Source organism: Scyliorhinus torazame, chromosome 14 (genome assembly GCF_047496885.1).
Source record: "Scyliorhinus torazame isolate Kashiwa2021f chromosome 14, sScyTor2.1, whole genome shotgun sequence".
NCBI classification, from domain to species: Eukaryota; Metazoa; Chordata; class Chondrichthyes; order Carcharhiniformes; family Scyliorhinidae; genus Scyliorhinus; species Scyliorhinus torazame.
The window spans coordinates 121687174-121710477 of NC_092720.1; the positions used below are offsets into that span (position 1 = coordinate 121687174).

Sequence of the window (23304 nt, forward strand, 5' to 3'; positions counted from 1 at the left end):
CAGTAATGTGGGGGCGCAGAGTTGGGGAAGGACGTAGAGTCTGTAGTTTTTGAATTCCCTCCCTTGCACCGTTAGTGTAACTATGCAGAAGCCTTTGATCTGTACGGAGCGGGATCCTGCAGCTAGGGAAATCTTTTGTGCGCTGGGACGGATGGTCAAAGAACAGCGTCTTACCGTGTCGGGGTGGATAAAGCTCTCCGTGCTCCCGGAGTCGACCAGGCATGGTGTCTCGTGCCCGTTTATCAGCACCGTTGTCGTCGTCGTCTGGAGCGTCCGGGGCCGTGCTTGGTCCAGCGTCATTGAAGCCAGCCGTGGTTGTAATGGTTGAGCGTCTTCTTCGAACCCCGTGGAGCCGTCGATGCTGGGGTCCGTTGTTGCCGTCCAAGATGGCGTCGGGGGTGAACAAGATGGCTGCCCCCATGCATCGCACATGGCTGGGGGGTCACAAGATGGCGGCGTGGGTGGACAAAATGGCCACCCCCATGCGTCGTACAGGTCTGGGGTGGTCCAAGATGGCGGCGCCCCTCCTCCCCTCGTGGTGGCCGGGACCCAAAATGGCGGCACCTGCGGGTCGCACATGGGGTGCTGGGGGGGTTGGGGAGCGTTAGGAACACGCAGGACTCCCTCTTCTCTGGGGACAGCGGTGGCCGGGACCCAAAGTGGTAGTGCCGGCGGGTCATACATGGGGCGCGGGGGGGGTGGGGGGGGTTGGGGAGCGTAAAAGGCGTGCAGGGCTCCCTGTTCCCCTGGGACCGCGGCGACCTCCCGGGACCGGCACACAGCCGCGAAATGGCCCTTTTTCCCGCAGCTCTTACAGATCGCTGCGCGGGCCGGGCAGCGCTGCATGGGGTGTTTCGCCTGGCCGCAGAAATAGCAGCGGGCTCCCCCGGTGCGACTTGGCGTTTGAACCGCGCAAGCCTGTGGGGTGTCCGGGGGGGGGGGGGGTGGATTTGTCGCGACGGGTGCGTACGGAGCCCAATGGGCTGCAGCGCGGTCGGGGCCGCAGGTGAGGGTGTTTCGCGCGGCCACGTCTAGGGAGGCTGCTAGGGCCCGTGCCTCTGAGAGTCCTAGCGACTCTTTTTCTAAAAGTCTTTGGCGGATTTGGGAGGAGTTCATACCTGCCACAAAAGCATCGCGCATTAACATGTCCGTGTGTTCATTTGCGTTCACCGGCGGGCAGCTGCAGGCCCGTCCCAAAATTAGTAGCGCGGCGTAGAATTCACCTATCGATTCTCCGGGACTTTGCCGTCTCGTTGCGAGTTGATAGCGAGCGTAGATCTGGTTTACTGGGCAAACATAGAGACTTTTTAGTGCTGCGAACGCCGTCTGGAAATCCTCTGCGTCTTCGATGAGAGAGAAAATCTCCGTGCTTAACCTCGAGTGCAGGACCTGTAGTTTTTGGTCTTCTGTGACCCGTCCGGGGGCCGTTCTAAGGTAGGCCTCGAAACAACTCTGCCAGTGCTTGAAAGCTGCTGCTGCGTTCACTGCATGGGGGCTGATCCTCAGGCATTCCGGGATGATCCTGAGCTCCATAGTCCTTTAGTCACGCTTAATAAATTGTAGCGCACAAAGACTCCGAGAGACGAATAGAGTGAAGTCGATGAGGCTTTATTAAGCGTGACTGTTCCCCCGCAGTTCAGTAGTAGACTGCCTGCGGGGGAGGACTCCTGGTTCTTATACTCCGCCTTCAGGGCGGAGCTAGAGGTCAACGGCCAACCAGGACCCGGGATCTGTCAGCCAATGACATCACGGCTTCACAGTCCCACATGACCCCTAATGCATACTACCACACTGCATCAGTTTGTTTTCCAGGGCTCCTGCTCCTTATTGTCGTGTTAGGTACACTGGTCTAACACTGGCTGCAACTGAATGCAGCTTAGATCAGAAAGATGCTCCAGACCTTGAAGTTAGTTCAATCGAGTATATTGAATTAAAAGCACAGTTAGCACAGTTCTCTGTGAGTTCGACTCTCTGCTAACTTAAGTGTGGTTTCTCTGTCTGACTGAACCAGACTAGCTCTTAGCCACGTGGTGGAGGTGTGAGATTGTAACAACACCCTTGACTGACTCTCCAGATGTTCATCAGTGGAAAGAGGCGGAGTGTGAGTGCCTCGTGCCTTTATAGTGAGATACCACCCCTCTGTGTTCATTAGCTGCCTGTCTGTGCCTGTCTGTATCTCATTATCTGCATGTCTGCATATCATGATACTTATTGCTATCCAGTGGCATATATGTGGGTGTGAACTACACAGAGAATTAAGATTGACTGATTGTGATGAACGGTTATTGTATTACTGTACCCTTATCATCATGTAAGGTGATGTCCCCTTTAAGACCGAGCTTGGAACCCTGGGGGACTCTGCCTCTGGCTCCGCCCACCTGGGAGTCGTATATAAGGGGTCGCCTTGCAGGCGGCACCCAGTAAGCACCCGTCTCGGCACCAGACTAGTTTTTAGCTTATTAAAGCTTTCTTTACCATTTTACTCTCTAGCGTCGTTATTGAGGGTACAACACTGATTTCCCCAAACATTGAGTGGAATGAAGGGCAGTCAGTAGCCTACAGGACAAGAGGCGAATCTGGCAACGTAAGACTCCATTTGCCTCTATTTGCCACAGTATATGTCACAATAAGTGGCTCGAGGCTATCTGCCGGGGTTAAATGATATTCCTTGACTGCAGTGTTGCTTTAATAACAGGTGGCTGGACAAGAAGGCAGATAGCCAGGGCAGTGCTGTGTTCCCAGAGTGGATAAATATAGCTCCACGCAGGAGTATAACAGCTTATGTGAAGACACAAAACCCACACTAGAGCCCCGAGCTCTGTTCCTGTACCAGTCTTCTGCGTTATTTTAATTCAAGTCTTTAATTCGTTGGTGAATTGTGGTTTTTAAGATTAAAAGGAGCAAATTGAAGTGCTGGGTAAGTTTGAAGCTTGTGTTCAAATGGAGACAGGAAGATTTAGAAGGTTAAAGAGTCACCCTGGCCTCTGCCAACCGTGAGAGATAGCAAACTAAAATACAGCTGCTTGTTTATACAGCAGAATATTTCAGAAGTGTTGTTAGCCTTAACCATTGAGTGACTGAAGGTACTGAGTATGAGTATGACTTAGTTGGTCAAATACCAACTAGGCCTCAATGTTACGTTGGTATTTCCCCTCCCCCTGCCCTTCAGGATCTTGTTTCCATTGACTCTGTTCTCTTTGTGATTTGCTTTGAATCACATGCATATATGAAATTGGCTGCTGTGAGAGGGGCTGGGACAGGGCATACTATGTGTCAGGGCGCTCTGTGCTTTAGGACACTCTGTGTGTGACAGGGAACATGCTCTGTGTGTCAGGGAACATGCTCTGTGTGTCAGGGATCACGCTCTGTGTGTCAGGAATGCTGTGTGTGTGTCAGGATGCTCTGTGTGTCAGGGCACTCTGTATGTGTGAGGACACTGAGCGTGAGGACACTGTGCGTGAGGACACTCTGTATGTCAGGGGTCTCTGCATGTGAGTAAACTGTGTGTGTAAGGACACTGTGTGTGAGGACATTGTGCGTGTGAGGACACTGCGTGAGGACACTGTGTGTGGGGACGCTGTGTGTGAGGACACTGTGCATGAGGAAACTCTCTGTGAGTCAGGACACTGCGTGAGGAAACTATCTGTGTGTGAGGACACTGTGTGTGTAAGGACACTGTGTGTGAGGACATTGTGCGTGTGAGGACACTGCGTGAGGACACTCTGTGTGTGGGGACACTGTGCATGAGGAAACTCTCTGTGAGTCAGGACACTGCGTGAGGAAACTCTCTGTGTGTGAGGACACTGTGTGTGTGAGGACACTGTGCGTGAAGACACTGTGTGTGTCAGGGCACTCTGTGTGTCAGGACACTGCATGAGGACACTCTGTGTGTGTCAGGGCACTCTGTGTGTGAGGACATTGTGTGAGGACACTGTGCGTGAAGACACCCTGTGTGTGAGGACACTCTGTGTGTGAGGACATTCTGTGTGTGAGGATACTCTCTGCGTGAGGGGACTCTATATGTCAGGGCACTGTGTGTGTCAGGACATTCTGTGTGTCAGCACATTGTGTGAGGGAACTCTGTGTGTGAGGACACTCCATGTGTGAGGGAACTATGTGTGTGAGGGAACTCTGTGTGTGAGGACATAGTGTGTGAGGACACTGTGTGGGAGGACACTCTGTATGTGTCAGGGCACTCTCTGTGAGTCAGGACACTGTGTGTGACGACACTCTGTGTGTGAAGACACTGTGTGTGAAGACACTCTGTGTGTGAGGACACTGTGTGTGCGAGGACACTCTGTATGTGAGGACACTGTGTGTGAGGACACTGTGTATGAAGACATTGTGTGTGTGAGGACATTGTGTGAGGACACTGTGTGTGAGAACACTCTGTGTGAAGGCACTGTGTGTGTGAGGACACTGTGTGAAGACACTGTATGTGTGAGGACACTGTGTGTGAAGTCACTGTGTGTGTGAGGACACTGTGTGTGAAGACACTGTGTGTGTGAAGACACTGTGTGTGAGGACACTGTGTGTGAGGACACAGTGCATGAGGACATTGGGTGAGGACACTGTGTGTGAGGACACTGTGTGTGAAGACACTGTGTGTGTGAGGACACTGTGTGTGTGAGGACACTCTGTGTGAAGACACTGTGTGTGTGAAGACACTGTGTGAGGACACTGTGTGTGAGGACACTCTGTGTGTGAAGACACTGTGTGTGAGGACACTGTGCGTGAGGACATTGTGTGAGGACACTGTGCGTGAGGGCACTGTGTGTGAGGACACTGTGTGTGAAGACACTGTGTGTGAGGACACTGTGTGTGTGAGGACACTGTGTATGTGAGGACACTATGTATGAAGACACTGTGTGTGTGAAGACACTGTGTGTGACGACACTGTGTGTGAGGACACTGTGTGTGTGAGGACACTGTGTGTGTGAGGACACTCTGTGTGAGGACACTGTGTGTGAGGACACTGTGTGTGTGAGGACACTCTGTGTGAAGACACTGTGTGTGAGGACACTGTGTGTGAAGACACTGTGTGTGTGAGTACACTCTGTGTGAGGACACTGTGCATGAGGACACTGTGTGTGTCAGGACATTCTGTGTGTGTCAGGACACTGTGTGTGAGGGAACTCTGCGTGTGAGGACACTGTACGAAGTCTTACAACACCAGGTTAAAGTCCAACAGGTTTGTTTCGATGTCACTAGCTTTCGGAGCGCTGCTCCTTCCTCAGGTGAATGAAGAGGTCTGTTCCAGGACACTCTGTGTGAGGACACTGTGTGTGAGGACACTGTGTGTGAGGACACTGTGTGTGAAGTCACTGTGTGTGTGAAGTCACTGTGTGTGTGAGGACACTGTGCGTGAGGACATTGTGTGAGGACACTGTGTGTGAGGACACTGTGTGTGAAGTCACTGTGTGTGTGAGGACACTGTGTGTGAAGACACTGTGTGTGAAGTCACTGTGTGTGTGAGGACACTGTGTGTGAGGACACTGTGCGTGAGGACATTGTGTGAGGACACTGTGCACTGTGAGGACACTGAGGACACAGCGAAGTCACTGTGTGTGTGAAGTCACTGTGTGTGTGAGGACACTGTGTGTGAAGACACTGTGTGTGAGGACACTGTGTGTGAAGACACGGTGTGTGAAGACACTGTGTGTGAGGACACTATGTGTGACGTCACTGTGTGTGTGAGGACACTGTGTGTGAAGTCACTGTGTGTGTGAGGACACAGTGTGTGAAGACACTGTGTGTGTGAGGACACTGTGTGTGAAGACACTGTGTGTGTGAGGACACTGTGTGTGAAGACACTGTGTGTGAGGACACTGTGTGAAGACACTGTGTGTGAAGTCACTGTGTGTGTGAGGACACTGTGTGTGAAGTCACCGTGTGTGTGAAGTCACTGTGTGTGTGAGGACACTGTGTGTGAAGACACTGTGTGTGTGTGAGGACACTGTGTGTGAAGACACTGTGTGTGAGGACACTATGTGTGAGGACACTGTGCGTGAGGACATTGTGTGAGGACTCTGTGCGTGAGGACTCTGTGTGTGAGGACACTGTGTGTGAAGACACTCTGTGTGTGAGGACACTATGTGTGTGAGGACACTGTGTGTGTGAGGACACTGTGTATGAAGACACTGTGTGTGTGAAGACACTGTGTGTGTGAAGACACTGTGTGTGAGGACACTGTGTGTGAAGACACTGTGTGTGAAGACAATGTGTGTGTGAGGACACTGTGTGTGAAGACACTGTGTGTGTGAGGACACTGCGTGTGAAGACACTGTGTGTGAGGACACTCTGTGTGAGGACACTCTGTGTGAGGACACTGTGTGTGAGGACACTGTGTGTGAGGACACTGTGTGTGAGGACACTCTGTGTGAGGACACTGTGTGTGAAGACACTGTGTGTGTGTCAGGACATTCTGTGTGTGTCAGGACACTGTGTGTGTGAGGACATTGTGTGAGGACACTCTGTGTGTGAGGACACTCTGTGTGTGTCAGGACAATCTGTGTGTGTCAGGACACTGTCTGTGTGAGGACACTGTGTGTGAAGTCACCGTGTGTGAGGACACTGTGTGTGAAGTCACTGTGTGTGTGAGGACACTGTGTGTGAAGACACTGTGTGTGTGTGAGGACACTGTGTGTGAAGACACTGTGTGTGAGGACACTATGTGTGAGGACACTATGTGTGAGGACACTGTGCGTGAGGACATTGTGTGAGGACTCTGTGCGTGAGGACTCTGTGTGTGAGGACACTGTGTGTGAAGACACTCTGTGTGTGAGGACACTATGTGTGTGAGGACACTGTGTGTGTGAGGACACTGTGTATGAAGACACTGTGTGTGTGAAGACACTGTGTGTGTGAAGACACTGTGTGTGAGGACACTGTGTGTGAAGACACTGTGTGTGTGAGGACACTGTGTGTGAAGACACTGTGTGTGTGAGGACACTGCGTGTGAAGACACTGTGTGTGAGGACACTCTGTGTGAGGACACTCTGTGTGAGGACACTGTGTGTGAGGACACTGTGTGTGAGGACACTCTGTGTGTGTCAGGACAATCTGTGTGTGTCAGGACACTGTCTGTGTGAGGACACTGTGTGTGAAAACACTGTGTGTGAGGACATTGTGTGAGGACACTGTGTGTGAGGACACTCTGTGTGAAGACACTGTGTGTGTGTGAGGACATTGTGTGAGGACACTGTGCGTGAGGACACTCTGTGTATGTCAGGACATTCTGTGTGTGTCAGGACACTGTGTGTGTGAGGACACTGTGTGAAGACATTGTGTGTGTGAGGACACTGTGTGTGAGGACACTGTGTGAAGTCACTGTGTGTGTGAGGACACTGTGTGTGAAGACACTGTGCGTAAGGACACTGTGTGAGGACACTGCGTGAGGGCACTGTGTGTGAGGACACTGTGTGTGAGGGCACTGTGCGTGAGGACACTGTGTGTGTGAGGACACTGTGTGTGTGAGGACACTGTGTGTGTGAGGACACTGTGTGAGGACACTGTGTGTGAGGACACTGTGTGAAGACACTCTGTGTGTGTCAGGGCACTCTCTGTGTGCCAGGACACTGTGTGAGGGAACTGCGTGTGAGGACACTGTGTGATGACACTGTGTGTGTGAGGACACTGTGAAGACACTCTGTGTGCGTCAGGGCACTCTCTGTATGTCAGGACACTGTGTGATGACACTGTGTGTGTGAGGACACTGTGAAGACACTGTGTGCGTCAGGGCACTCTCTGTATGTCAGGACACTGTGAGGAAACTCTGTGTGTGAGGACTCTGTGTGTGAGAACACTGTGTGTGTGAGGACACTGTGTGTGAGGACACTGTGTGTGAGGATACTCTCTGCGTGAGGGGACTCTATATGTCAGGGCACTGTGTGTGTGAGGACACTGTGTGTGAGAACACTGTGTGTGTGAGGACACTGTGTGTGAGGACACTGTGTGTGAGGACACTCTGTGTGTGTGAGGACACTGTGTGTGAGGACACTGTGTGTGTGTGAGGACACTGTGTGTGAGGACACTGTGTGTGTCAGGGCACTCTCTGTGTGTGAGGACACTGTGTGTGAGAACACTGTGTGTGTGAGGACACTGTGTGTGAGAACACTGTGTGTGTGAGGACACTGTGTGTGAGGACACTCTGTGTGTGTGAGGACACTGTGTGTGAGGACACTGTGTGTGTCAGGGCACTCTCTGTGAGTGAGGACACTGTGTGATAGGGAACTCTGTATGTGAGGACACTCTGTGTGAGGACACTGTGTGTGTGAGGACACTCTGTGTGAGGACACTGTGTGTGAAGACACTGTGTGTGTGTCAGGACATTCTGTGTGTGTCAGGACACTGTGTGTGTGAGGACATTGTGTGAGGACACTCTGTGTGTGAGGACACTCTGTGTGTGTCAGGACATTCTGTGTGTGTCAGGACACTGTCTGTGTGAGGACACTGTGTGTGAAAACACTGTGTGTGAGGACATTGTGTGAGGACACTGTGTGTGAGGACACTCTGTGTGTGTCAGGGCACTCTCTGTGTGTCAGGACACTGTGTGATGACATTGTGTGTGTGAGGACACTGTGAAGACACTCTGTGTGTGTCAGGGCACTCTCTGTGTGCCAGGACACTGTGTGAGGGAACTGCGTGTGTGAGGACACTGTGAAGACACTCTGTGTGCGTCAGGGCACTCTCTGTATGTCAGGACACTGTGTGATGACACTGTGTGTGTGAGGACACTGTGAAGACACTCTTGTGCGTCAGGGCACTCTCTGTATGTCAGGACACTGTGAGGAAACTCTGCGTGTGAGGACACTGTGTGTGTGAGAACACTGTGTGTGTGAGGACACTGTGTGTGAGGACACTCTGTGTGTGTGAGGACACTGTGTGTGAGGACACTGTGTGTGTCAGGGCACTCTCTGTGAGTGAGGACACTGTGTGATAGGGAACTCTGTATGTGAGGACACTCTGTGTGAGGACACTCTGTGTGAGGACACTGTGTGTGTGAGGACACTGTGTGTGTGAGGACACTGTGCGTGTGAGGGAACTCTGTGTGTGAGGACACTGTGTGAGTACACTGTTTATGAGGACACTCTGTGTGAGGACATTGTGTGTGTGAGGACACTGTGTGCGAAGACACTGTGTGTGAGGGAACTCTGTGTGTCAGGGCACTCTGTGTGTGTCAGGACACTGTGTGTGAGGGAACTCTGCGTGTGAGGACACTGCGTGTGACGACTGTGTGTCAGGATGCTCTGTGTGTCAGGGAATACTCTCTGTGAGTCAGGACAGTCTCTGTGAGTCAGAACACTGGGTGTGAGTGAGGACTGTCATAATATCCACTCATGTACATAATGAGATGCAGACAGGCAGTGATTGACACACAGGATAACCAATGAACACACACGACACAGAATAACCAATCACCAGACAGGACACCACCACTATAAAGCCCACAGGGCATTAAGACTCTCCCTCTCTCTCACAGGACACAGCTACTGAGATAGTAAGAGTGCACAAGCCAGTGTGCACTATCACCATGTGGTAGAGAGTTAGTCTGGTCAAGCCAGTAGGAGGTTATCAGTTAGATTAATAGAGTGTCAACTCACAGCAGACTATGTACAGCAATCAGCAAGTTCAATAAAACAGTGTTGGACCATCTCCTGTGTCAGAAGCCTGTTTCTCGTCTTACTGCATCCAGTTGCAGTCAACGTTGAACCAACTCACTTAACACATCAAGGACACTCTCTGTGAGTCAGGACACTCTCTGTGAGTCAGGACAGTCTCTGTGCCAGGGAACATTCTCTGTGTGACTGGACACTCTCTGTGACGGGACACTCTGTGTGTGATAGGCCACTCTGTGTGCCTGAACACTGTTAGTTTATAATAGGCAATTTCTGAAGCAGCGTTCTGAAATTTGTCACTGTAACTGATCACCGTTGTGCCATCAGCCCTCTAGTGCATCATGTACATGCCCATTCTTTCGATGTGAACTCACACAGTGTGTTATTGCAGTTATTTAACCGTGAGAAGCATCAGAGTTGAGCCTGAATCTGTACTCACCCAACATGCCTTGTCTAATTGGGGCGACTTGACACTTATAAACAGGAACTCTGGCTGTTTTGTCGCTCTCTGGTCTGGGTCTAAATATAAAAGAAAAACTTGCAGTTATGCAGTACCTTTCATGACCAGTGGAGATCCTCAAACTACTTTACAGCCAATTAAGTATTTTTGAGGGGTAAGTCACTGTTATAATGGAGCATTGCCAGTTAAGTTGCCCACAGCCCGCACTCAAAAATACCAATGTGATAATGAGCAGGTAACTGTTCTATGTTGGTCAACGGATAAATATTGATGAGCACCCTGTGGACAACTCGTCTGCTGTTAGAAACATGGAAAATAGGAGTAGGCCACGTGAGCCTGTTCTACCATTCTCTATGATCATGGTTGATCATTAATTTAGTGCGATAGAATCTTTTAAATTCACCTGGGAGGGCAGGTGGGGCCTTGGTTTAAATGTCTCAACTGAAAGACAGCACCATCAGTATTGAAATCCCTGGAGTGGGACTCAAACCCAAATCCCTCTGACTCAGAGTAAAGAGTGCTTCCTGCTGAGCCATAGCTGTAGTGTCCTAAATGCTGCCCCGGCTGAAATTTAACTGAGTGCAGACAGAACTTGGGAGCTCTGCTCAGCTACCCAACAAATAGACAAAACTTGAGAAATTCAATCCGTAAAATCCACTTCTCTGCTTCTGTCCAGGGTCAACTTTGCAATCGATTGCTCCCATGAGCCTCTGAAAGGCAGCGGACTTCCCAAAACAGCCCGCACAATGGTGCGGAATGTGGATGACTTTGACTTCTGCCTCCCATCTCACCCTCAGAGTCTGCTGGAGGGTCTCCGAACCCTCCGCTCCATTCCCAAACTCTCCGATGTCACCCTGTTGGTGGACGGCCAGGAGTTTCCCTGTCACCGGAGCGTCCTGGCACTTTGCAGCGTCTACTTCCATGCCATGTTCACGGGGGACTTTGTCGAGAGCATCTCGGCGCGGGTGGAGGTGAAGGAGGTTGATCCTGCGGTGATGGAGACGCTGATTGACTTTGCCTACACGGGGAAGCTGACCATCAACCAGCAGAACGTGGAGATCCTCACTCAGACCGCCACCCTGCTGCAGTTCAGCACTGTCCAGAAGGTGTGCAGCCGCTATCTGCAGCAGCAGATTGACCCCACAAACTGCCTGGGGATCTACGAGTTCGGGGAGCTCCACGGCTGTCCAGAGGTCATAGCCAAAGCACGTTCCTTTCTCCTGGAAAATTTTGAGGCAGTGTCCCAAAGTGAAGAGTTCCTGTTGCTGGACAATGAGCGGCTCCTGGGCTACCTTGGTGCAGAGCTGCTGCAGGTCCAAGAGGAGCAGAGCCTGGTCCAGGCTCTCCTCAGGTGGATACGATACGATGAGGCGGAGAGGAGCTGCTTCCTTCCTGAGCTCTTTGAGCTGGTTCACCTTCCACTGTTGTCCGTGGAGTATCTGAGGGATCAGCTCTTGCCTGACAAACTCATTCAAGGATGTGAACACTGCAGAAAACAGATCGAGGGATTCCACAGCAAGGTATGGGATAGTGAGAACTGTGCTTATCCATCCAATTATCTGTTTAATGCTGATACTTCCTAATAAAGCCAGGAGGGCCAATAGTTTGAAGACATGCTGGTTTATATGTAGAATACTGGACTATTCCAAAGCTTTGATGCTTGAAATCCCGGCTTCCACCCCCCATAAATTCTAGCTTATCCAAAAGCCTGCTGCGCGAACCCTAACTCGCACCAAGTCCTGTGCACCGCTGTGCTGACTGACCTACATTGGCTCCCTGTCTAGGAGCACCTCGATCTTGAAACTCTCATTCTTGTTTCCGTAGCCCTCCATGGCCTGGCCCCTCCACATCTCTGCAAACACCCCCAGCTTTACCACCCTCTCAACATTCATCCAATTCTGGTCTGTTGACATCTCCGATTTTAATTGCTCCATCGTCGTTGGCTGCGCCGTCAGCTGCCAGAGTCGTAAACTCATGGATTCCTTCAGTTTATAAGGCCACGAAGGAGTCCACACCGAGTAATTCAAAGAAATGTAGTTTATTTACAATCACCATGACAGACATCACATGGTAGATCATAACTGGGTCTGCCTTGCCTAACAGGCCGACTTTATATACCCTACAACTGTACATTCTGTAGAAGTCCTCTGCCCCTTTACGCGGGAGCACGTATTCTGCAAGGCTCATGGGGAAGTTAATTGTTCCCACCCTGTAAGATACTTGCAGGTTGCAACACCTCACTCAACCTGTCTGACTCTCTTTTGTCCCCTAGTTTGCTGTTTAAAATATAGCCCCCTGACCAAGCTGTTGGCCACCTGCCTGACATCTCCTTTCACGACTTTGCATCAAGTTTTAATTCTGATAACACTCCCTCTGTACCACTGCTTTGCAAATGCAAGTTCTTAATGCATTGTCTCAAGAGAATGGCAAATTAAAATCTAATCGAGAGATTCGGATGATTTATAGAATAATGGATGCTCAGCAGTGTGTTATAGGCATTGTAATCAAACAGAGTGGTTCGGATGGTTTATATATGAATAAGGGATAACTGGGAATGAATTCCACACTGGAATCTGGATGGTTTTTGTGAGAAGAATGCACACCTGGGAATCTAATCAAGCTGCCTTGATAGGATTTACACCTGAGCATACGAATTAGCAGAAGTAGACCTCTCAGCCCCGCCCACTTTCTCCGCCATTCAATAAGATCAAAACTGATCCAATTTTAACATCTATTTCACATTCTTGCTTTCCCCCGATAGCCTTTCACCCTTTGCTTATAAAGAATCTATCTACCTCGGCCTGAAAATGTTTTAACATATTTTGAGAAAGACAATTCCAAAGTCTCACAGCCCTCTGGGAGAAAATTGTTTCCCTCAGCTCTGACCTAAATGGGCAACCCCCTATTTTGAAAACAGCGCCCCCCCCTAGTTTTAGATTCTCCGACAAGAGGAAACATTGGGGTGAATTCCTCATCCAGTCAAGTCTCCTTGGGATTTTAAATGTTGCAATCAAGTCGCCTCTTACTCTTCTAAACTCCAGTGTCTCTTACCCTAGCATGTTCAGCCTTTCCTCATAAGACAACCCACCCATCCCAGGTATTAGTCTGGTAAATCTTCATTGAACTGCTTTTAATGCATTTACATCCTTCCGCAAATAAGGAGACACAGCAGTCCAGATGTGGTCTCACAATGTATGTCCTGTACAACTGAAGCATAACCTCCCTACTGTTGGACGGGATTCTCCGTTGCGAACCCACCCCTCTGCTGTTGCTAGTGAGGGCAGATAGTTTGATGCTCAGCCTAATCTCTTATTCACTGCAGCAATACCGGAGAATCCCCCCATTGTATTCAATTCTTCGCAATAAATGATGATATTCTATTAGCTTTGCTAATTACTTGTTGCAACTTTTGCAATTCATGCACGAGGACACCCAGATCCCTTTGCATCTCAGAGCTCTGCAATCTCTCACCGTTTAGCTAATATGCCTCTTACTTTATTGTCACACATTACCACATGTTACTCCATTTGCCAAATCTTTGCCCAGTCACCTAACCTACTCTTGTAGCCTTCAATGTCCTTGTCACAACTTTCTTTCCTACCTAGCTTTGTGTCATCAGCAAATTTAGCAACCATACCTTCAGCCCCTTCATCCACCAAAACGTTTATGTATGTTGTAAGAGTTGACGCCCCAGCACGGAGCCATGTGACATCCTGCCAACCAGTAAATGAGAAATCTATGCCTACTCTCTGTTTCCTGTTCGCTGGCCAATATGTTACCCCATTTGATTTTCTGAAATAACCTTTAATAAGACACCTTATCAAATGCTTTCTGGAAATTTGGAGGGGGGGGGGTGATGGGAAGCGGCATGCCATCAATGCAAGGAGTTGGGGGGGGGGGAGTGTCCTAATGCCCCTGAGTTGGGGGAGGGGTCTTTAATTTTAATCTCTGTGAAGCCGGCCGCGCCGGTGTGTTTAGGCCCCGCCCCTCACAATGATGGTGCAAGACATGCCCTCCTGCAAAGAAATGGCAACGTATGGGAAGATCTTGTTGAGATACCTACCTGTTTCTCTGAAACAAGCCGGTTTTCCAACTGAACCTGACACATAGCCACTTTTTGGGACAATCCCACCCAGCGTCTTTAATAATAGTTTTTTACATTTTCCCTGTGGCAGATGTTCAGCTAGTTTCTTGCTTTCTGTCTCCCTCCCGTTTTGAATAAAGGAGTAACACTCACTATTTTCCAATCTAATGGAACCTTCCTTGAATCTAGGGAAGTTTGGAAAATTAAAACCAACGCATCAATTGTCTCACTAGCCACTTCTTTTAACACCCTCGGATGAAGTCCCATCAGGATCCAGGGATTAGTCAGCCCACACGCCGCTCCAGAAATTTTCTAAGTACCACTCCCCTGGTGACTGAAATTTTCCTGAGTTCCTCCCTCCCTTCCAGTTCCTGATTTACTGCTATTTCTGGGGCGTTACTTGTATCCTCTATAGTGAAAACCAATTCAAAATAAATTAATTCAATTTATCTGCTACTTGATTACCATTATTAATACCCCAGATCCACTTTCTCTAGGAGATTGAAATTTTGTTCTGAGAGCTTTGGATGACACCTTAACTGCAACATTTGATTTCTTCCTGTAGTTACTGTCTGCTTTTCAAAAAATATCATTATAGTGCTCTAGCTGGTGAGTAACCTTATACTGTGCTCAGTGAGAGGCAGGACAGAACAGTGTGTGCTATTAAAATACTGGGAATATTACATAACATGCTGGAAGTATCTTGAAATCATATATGTGCATTGACAACACATGACTAGTTGGATGTTTATATGGAAAATCATTAGGCTAAGAACAAAACTAAGAGAACAAGCAGAACACACATTTAACCAGCAGCCAGAGCAGATCTATGCAAAGACAGAAGTGTTTCTCTGTGTAAGATGGATTTACTACGACTATCACATTTTGGATAGGATACTGGAGGAAAAGAGACAAGATTGTGTGATGAGGCTCCCAACCACCTCACCCACATGACCTAAGATTTCCTTCACCAACTCCTGCTGGCTTCACCTACCTGCTAAATGCACATGTCTAGGGATGGGGACCAGTTACGGCTACAACTTTCACCTCTCTGCCATTGATTCCTTGTGCCTGGGACTGCTGTTTGGGCCCTGACAATAGACCTGGTGGAAATGGACCCACGAGTATCAATTGGAGGTAGAAGGTCCAGTGGAGGCCTCCTTACCTCTGATTGTTTATCTACTGAAGGCCTCAGTCTTGGCTGAGACCTCATTCATTGTCATGGGTCAATATTTAGGAGGCCTTGATGCGGATTATAATCCTCGTCCCTTGCTGGGACTATATCAGACCAGGCGTACTCCTTGGATGATCGCTCTCACTGAAGGTTGAGAAAGACAAGCCTCACAGATGCTTAAATAGCTCTGAAGAACTGATCTAACTTTTCTTTAATTTAAAATATTTTTATTCTCCTTTTTCACATTTTCTCCCAAATTTACACCCAACAATAAACAATAACCAGTAACAAATGCAATGTCAATCCCCATGTCAATAACAACAATCCCATCCTCCCACCAAACCCCAAACATTAGCCGGCATGGTAACATAAACAAATGACAAAAAGGAATCAGGAATCACCCATAGTCACCATTAACACATACAGTCCCCCTCCCCACAACCCTCCCAGCCCCCAACCCCCCTAATGTTCGATGTGATCCAATTCTCAAAAGTGAATAATGAATAACGCACATGAATTGTACAACCCCCCCCCCCATCCTTCCCTCAGTTCAAATTTGACCTTTCCAAGCGTCAAGAATTCCAGCAGGGCCCCCGCCACACCAGGGCACAGAGTGGAGAGGTTGATCTCCACCATAACTGTATCCGCCTTCGGGCGATCAACGAGGCGAAGGCTACAACATCTGCCTCCGCGCCCGTTTCCAACTCTGGCTGGTCTGACGTCCCGAATATGGCCTCCTGAGGGCCCGGGTCCAGTTTCACGTGCACCACTTTAGAGATTCTGATCTAACTCTTCTTGAATGAAAGGAAACACCAGAGAACATTGCCATCCTCCAGGTAGCCTTTTAAACACGTTTTAGCCAGATTACAACAATTTGGACATTATAAGGGTTTGGGAATCTCTCGAAAAGGACCTTAAAAGATCCCAATGAGTTTAGATTTGGTCCTTACTCCAGGTGACATTGAATCAGACAAAACAAAATATTCTGGTGAAACACTGTAATCCTCTTATTGATCACTCACAGATTTAGCAATACAACTGTGTTCTCATCCAAACCTTTTGAGTTTACCTTTGAGTAAGTGGAAGCAGGCTCTGTCGGTTGATCATTCTGCCGGTGTCCTGGCTCTCCACGTCTTCGAAGGTTGATTAGACACCTGTTCCTGACTGCAGTCTTGATCCCTGGGGCATCCTCCTCTTTTGGCAAACCTTCTGCTGTTTGCAGACCTCTCCTGATGCCTGCTTGTCTGGTGAGACAATTCCTATTTTCTCACTTGATTTAATATTCGAATTGACAGCTCAAGCTGAGTGCTGATGTTGAGATTCTCCAGATAACCGCCTTGGTTGGTTCTGAGTAGGTACAATCTGTTGGAACAATTCATTTTGAGATGCCTGAATTTTTTATTTTTTTTTCAAAAAATATACTTTATTCATAAAATCTATCATAAACATTACAGAACATTTCGAATTGTCTTGACTGTACATTTCCATCAGAGTTACACATTCCCTTGACTTTCCTCCATTCAATTTTGATAACATTACACACATAATCGCTCTTTACGTTACAATTCCTTCTTAAACATTTACATTGTCATGTTTCTTTTATACATTGGAGTGTTAATGACCCAGACCGAGGTGGGTTTACACTCTTACCCGCCCCTCGGTGTACATTTGCTGGTAGGACCTTACACAGTGGTCTTTCCCCATTGCGCCTTGGCGGCAGCTGCCCCAAGCTTGAGTGCGTCCCTCAGCACGTAGTCCTGGACCTTGGAATGTGCCAGTCTGCAACACTCGGTCGAGGACAGCTCTTTGCACTGGAAGATCAGCAAGTTTCGGGCAGACCAAAGAGCGCCTTTCACCGACTTGATGACCTTCCAGCAGCAGTTGATGTTTGTCTCGGTGTTTGTCCCTGGAAACAGTCCGTAGAGCACAGAGTCCTGTGTCACAGAGATGCCTGAATGTCTAGCAAAGTACCCCTTATCTTGGTCTCTGTTTTCCTGGCCTATGGCTTGTAATTGACTGCTCCCAGTTCAGACTGCCCCATTAGCCTCAGCCTGTGGGTTTATTTTTATGAATAAACAAGACAAGAGGGCAGAAAGTTCCCATTTTGAGACTCAGTGCTCTGGTGATGGCGGGGACGTGGCATGTTTCCCGCTGCAGAGGCCAACGGGAAGTCACGCAAAATCTTCCAGCACCCGACGACATTAATTATGCACCCGAGTGTTTCCCGCTGTATTCAGTGGCAGGGCAGGCCTGGACGGAGCGGAGTCGCCATTGGGTCCGGGTGCCGTATTGAAAAGGTGCCCAACATCTCTGAAGAAAGAAGGTAGACCTACTGAAAATGATGATAGATCACCAGGAGCACTCTGAAACCGGAAGATGGACCTCCTGAGAATGAAGGCGGGTCTCCTCGAACAGTGGGGCTGGAAGGGGGTTCCTCTCCAGGAATTTGAATTTGGAATGTCCAGCTGCTGATGTTCCCCTGACCCAATGCTGAGGTGTTCCGGGGTCCAAGGTTGCTGGCGGCCTCCATCCTAAACTCCGAAGGCAGCTGTAGGCATTGTTCAGATGAGTCCCGACATCTGCACGCCTCGTTGCTCCAGACATGTTTCCTTCCCGCCAGCATTATAGAGAATCTGGCTTTGGGGTCGGACCTCCATCTGTATCCCATTAACGGGATGGAAATGAGGTACACGCCGGCCTCTGGTGAGATTTCCAACCCACCGTAAAGTGCATCAGCAAAAGATCCAACTGTATATTCACGCCGGCATGAAACTGATTCCTGGTCCTCCTGCTATATTATTCCCCCCCCCCCCCCACATGCCCGCCATTGAACACGCTGGCAATGACTTGGGAGAATTCCACCCACATTACTCCGCTCATTTCTTAACAACAGAAAAATCTAATCAACATTCAATCCCTTCCAAATGGAATTGCAGCCTTTCTAAAATCCAATCTATCACCATTAGGCAATTAACTTATGCCATGAAAAAGTGTCCAATAAGAACATTCAGCCAATTGTAAAATATGAAAAGCAAACAGTAAGGTAACATTCCTGACATTTCTGTCTCATGGCACTTAGGACTCAGATTCGCTCCCGGCCCTGGGTCACTGTCCATGTGGAGTTTGCACATTCTCCCCGTGTCTGCGTGGGTTTCACCCCCACAACCCAAAGATGTGCGGATTAGTGGATTGGCCATACTAAATTGCCCTTTAATTGGAAAAAAAAAATTATTGGGTATTCTAAATTTAAAAAAATTCAACATTCCTGGCTCTGGTCTTTATCTCCACTGAAGAATGTCCAGAGGTGGGTTTTCAAGTTTGGACACAGAAAACTATAGGCTGGATTCTTCCGCCCCTCCCACCGTAAGATCGCCATGGGCGTGAAGTGGACCATATAAAGGTCCATTTATCTCGGGCAGGAAGTTCCGGTCGCCGGGCGGGCATGGCCGGAGAATCCCGTCCTCTATGAGACCTATTTTCTAAATTATATAAAAGTTTATTTGAAGAGCTGAGCATACATTTAATATTTGATGGTAATCGCAACATTGACAATCTAGGAGTGTAAAGTATATTCTTGTTTCGAATAGAGAATCCAGATTTAAACAATGTTTCCAAGAGATTCATTAAATTTAAAGGAGTATTTACCTTAAATCCCTGAGAAGAAAGCTACCGCTATGTAAAGAACTGCCTAGAGGATATGCCACAGGCCTTTGGTGTCCATGAGCACACAATTATGCCCAGGCATGTTCATAAACTCCTGGACTTTTGTCCAGCAGATGAACTCTGCTTTTAAATTTTCACCCCTACTTCACAGGAGAATCATTGGGTGGGAATTTCCACCCCCACACCGTCGCCCCACGGAATGTTTACCGATGGTAGAGGTAGCTCATCATTGGCCGACAACTGGATCTTCCTGTTCCGCTGATGTCAACAGCATTTTGATTTGTTCTCCGGCCACGTCTCTTTGATCCCAGTTTTGGTCACCTGTCTTCATGTCTCCTTCTTTACCTCACTGTGTAATTGTGTTTGAATATGCTCCTGTTAAACACCTTGGGCGTCATTCTCCGACCCCCCAGAGGGTCGGAGAATGGCCGTTGGCCGCCGTGAATCCCGCCCCCGCCGGTTGCCGAAGTCTCCGAAGGGAGAAAAGTCGGCGGGGCATTAATGTCGCCGCTGCCGTGGAGAATGTCACGGGTATGCGCAAGGCAGCCGATTTTCGGCCTGCCGATATTCTCCCTTCCGGATGGGCCGAAGTCCCGTCGACGTGATGACCGTTCACGTCGACGTGAATCAAACCTCCTTTTCATCGGCGTGACCCTGTGCTCCAGGTTCACGCCGACCAGCGTGGAGGTGAGTGACGGCCTGGGGGGTTGGCTCTGGGCAGGCAATGGCGTGGCCGCAGTCTGGATGCGTGAGGAGAGGTGTGTCTCGGGTTGTGTGTGTGTGTGTGTGCGGCGGGGGGGGGGGTGGTTAGAGTAGGCTGGGCTCCGGGGGAGTGCCGGGAGGGGGTCCGTGCCGGGGAGGTGGATGGGGGGTCCGTGCCGGGGTGGAGGTTGGGGGGGGGTCCGTGCCGGGGTGGAGGTTGGGGGGGGGGTGTCCGTGCCGGGGTGAGGTTGGGGGGGGGTCCGTGCTGGGGTGGAGGTTGGGGGGGGTCCGTGCCGGGGTGGAGGTTGGGGGGGGTCCGTGCCGGGGTGGAGGTTGGGGGGGGGGGTTCCGTGCCGGGGTGAGGTGGGGGGGGTCCGTGCTGGGGTGGAGGTTGGGCGGGGGTCCGTGCTGGGGTGGAGGTTGGGGGGGGTCCGTGCTGGGGTGGAGGTTGGGGGGGGGTCCGTGCCGGGGTGAGGTTGGGGGGGGATCCGTGCTGGGGTGGAGGTTGGGGGGGGGGTCCGTGCTGGGGTGGAGGTTGGGGGGGGGGGTCCGTGCCGGGGTGAGGTTGGGGGTGTCCGTGCTGGGGTGGAGGTTGGGGGGTGTGGGTCTGTGCCGGGGTGGAGGTTGGGGGGGGGTCCGTGCCGAGGAGGGGGATGGGGTGTCCGTGCCGGGGTGCAGGTTGGGGGGGGGGGTGTCCGTGCCGGGGTGAGGTTGGGGGGGGGGGTCCGTGCTGCGGTGGAGGTTGGGGGGGGTCCGTGCCGGGGTGAGGTTGGGGGGGGGGTCCGTGCTGGGGTGGAGGTTGGGGGGGGGGGGTCCGTGCCGGGGTGGAGGTTGGAGAGGGGGGTCCGTGCCGGGGAGGTGGATGGGGGGGTCCGTGCCAGGGTGGAGGTTGGGGGGTGTCCGTGCCGGGGTGGAGGTTGGGGAGGGAGGTGTCCGTGCCGGGGTGAGGTTGGGGGGGGTCCGTGCTGGGGTGGAGGTTGGGGGTGGGTCCGTGCCAGGGTGGAGGTTAGGGGGGGTCCGTGCCGGGGTGGAGGTTGGGGGGGGGGGGTCCGTGCCGGAGTGAGGTTGGGGGGGGGGGGTCACTGCTGGGGTGGAGGTTGGGGGGGGGTCCATGCTGGGGTGGAGGTTGGGGGGGGGGGGTCCGTGCTGGGGTGGAGGTTGGGGGGGGGTCCGTGCCGGGGTGGAGGTTGGGGGGGGGGTCCATGCTGGGGTGGAGGTTGGGGGGGGGTCCGTGCTGGGGTGGAGGTTGGGGGGGGGTCCGTGCTGGGGTGGAGGTTGGGGGGGGGTCCGAGCCGGGGTGAGGTTGGGGGGGGGTCCGTGCTGGGTGGAGGTTGGGGGGGGGGGGGTCCGTGCCGAGCAGGGGGATGGGAGGGCAAGTGAGTTGGTCCACCTGGCCAGGTGCCAGCCTCCAACAGTTGGACCCATGCGGTCCATGCCACCTGGCTTGGGGGGAGGAGGGGATATGGGCAATGATGACATGTCGTCGTTCCCCTCCCCCCCACCAGGCCGTCATGTTTTCAGATCATCCAGCGATGTTGGCCGCCGTGGTGGCAGCCGCTCATGTCTATGTTGCCCTGGATGAGGAGGAGGGAGGAGGAGGAGCGTGCCAGAGAGGCGGCGCAGGCTGCCGCAGAGGAGCAGGCGGCAGCCGCCCAGGCTGGAGGGACACCTGACCGACAGGACGAGGAGGGGGGAGGAGGACGTAACGGCCCCACGGCAACGGAGGCACCCGAGGGCGCCCCGTGTGTACCGGCCCCGGCAGTCATACCAGGACCTCACGGACCAGGAATGCAGGAGGAGACCTCCGGATGAGCCGGGAAACCGTGGCACACATCTGCCACCTGCTGGCACACCTGTCACCGCGTGGCACTGGCGGGGGACACCCTCTCCCCGTGTCCGTCAAGGTTACGGTGGCCCTGAACTTTTATGCAACGGGGTCATTCCAGGCACCGAGTGGGGACCTGTCCGGCATATCGCAGACATCGGTGCACCGGTGCATCCGGGCAGTGACAGATGCCCTATATGCCATGGCGCACCGCTACATCCGCTTCCCCGTGGACCGGGCCAGCCAAGATGCCCGGGCCGTGGGCTTCTCTGCCGTGGCCGGGTTCCCCATGGTCCAGGGCGCGATCGATGGGATGCACGTCGCCGTGCGGCCACCTGCAGATAACAGGGCCGTGTTCACTAATAGGAAGGGGACCTATTCGATGAACGTACAGGTGGTCTGCGACCACCGCATGATGATCCTGCACGTCTGCGCCCGTCACCCAGGCAGTGTACACGACTCATTTGTGTTGTCGCGGTCATCCATCCCCGGCATGTACGAGGGACGCCATCCCCGGCTGAGGGGCTGGTTGCTGGGCGACAGGGGCTACCCATTGCGATCGTGGCTGATGACGCCTATACGGAGGCCACGCAATGAGGCGGTGAACCGCTACAATGATGCCCATGTAGCGACAAGGGGAGTGATCGAGAGGTGCTTTGGCGTGCTGAAGATGCGTTTCAGGTGCCTGGACCTCTCTGGGGGGCGCCCTCCAGTATCGGTCAGATAGGGTCGGCCGCATCATTGTGGTGTGCTGCGTCCTGCACAACATAGCCCAGCAGAGGGGCGATGTGCCGCAGGCAGAGGAGGGCGGAGTGGAGGAGCAGCAGGAAGAGGCCCAGTCCTCCCCAGATGAGGGGGATGGGGGCAATGGTCAGGGCAGACGGGGTAGACACAGGCGGGTGGCTGTCCACCGTTACCGGCTGACCCAGCGGGCACGGGACAGACTGATAGACGCCCGCTTCACTGACTAGATGGGCGTGGGAATCGGGTAGTATGGCCACAGACCGCACACCATGGCAACAGCCGACCACCCACACACCCCCACCCATCCACCCACCCAGCACCCTCACCCCCCTCCCCAACCCCACCCACCCCACCCGCATGCACACCACCCCCTCCCATTGCCGATCCACCTGCGGCACAACGGGCCGGGCTCACACAGTTGCGGGTGGACGCGTGTCTATAGCAGGCCATGGAGGATGATGACAACCCGCCCTGCGATGAGCTCCTGGCTCTACATCGTTGGACTATGTCTGACCCATGGCCACAGTACCACCATCCACCCGGACCATCCCTGCATGCGGCTGTGACACTGCAGCGCACGGTCCCGTCCTCTGCCCGGGGGATGTTGATGGCGGCCCAGGGGGAAGGGGGCAGACTCACCTGGGGCTGAGGTAAGACCACCCCTCACACACACACTTGCGCTCAACGTACATGACACCCCCGCACACTTTGGACAGAGCACAAAGGCAGCTTCGGTAGGTGTAACATTGACTTTAATAACCAAAGGAGTTCATGCACGTGCCCTAGCCCCTAAAACTCATCTGTGCCCTGCACCCGTGCCAACTTACTCAGTGTCTAATTGTTTGGCCTTACGGGCCCTTTGACTACGTCTACGTGGTTCCCCAGACGGTACAGCAGAACTGGAGGTGGACTCCTGTGATTCCTGCCCTCTGACACTGGATCCCTTTGGCGGCCGTTTCCTGGGGCGTCCTGGCCTAGATGGGCCAGGCTGCGGCCCGGGCGACTGGGATGGCGAGCTGCCAGCCTGTCCTGCCC

The 23304-nt window shown here is 52.0% G+C and overlaps 1 protein-coding gene across 1 annotated transcript in view; it reads left to right on the forward strand.

Moving 5' to 3' along the window:
• The first annotated feature begins 2757 nt into the window (after positions 1-2757).
• klhl30 (kelch-like family member 30) overlaps positions 2758-23304 on the forward strand; it is a 59857-nt gene continuing 39310 nt past the window's right edge. Inside the window, exons 1-2 of the mRNA XM_072474740.1 lie at positions 2758-2917; positions 10754-11597. Of these exons, the coding sequence (XP_072330841.1) occupies positions 10824-11597 (774 nt within the window). The 5' untranslated portion in view covers positions 2758-2917; positions 10754-10823. The remainder of the gene's footprint in view (positions 2918-10753; positions 11598-23304) is intronic.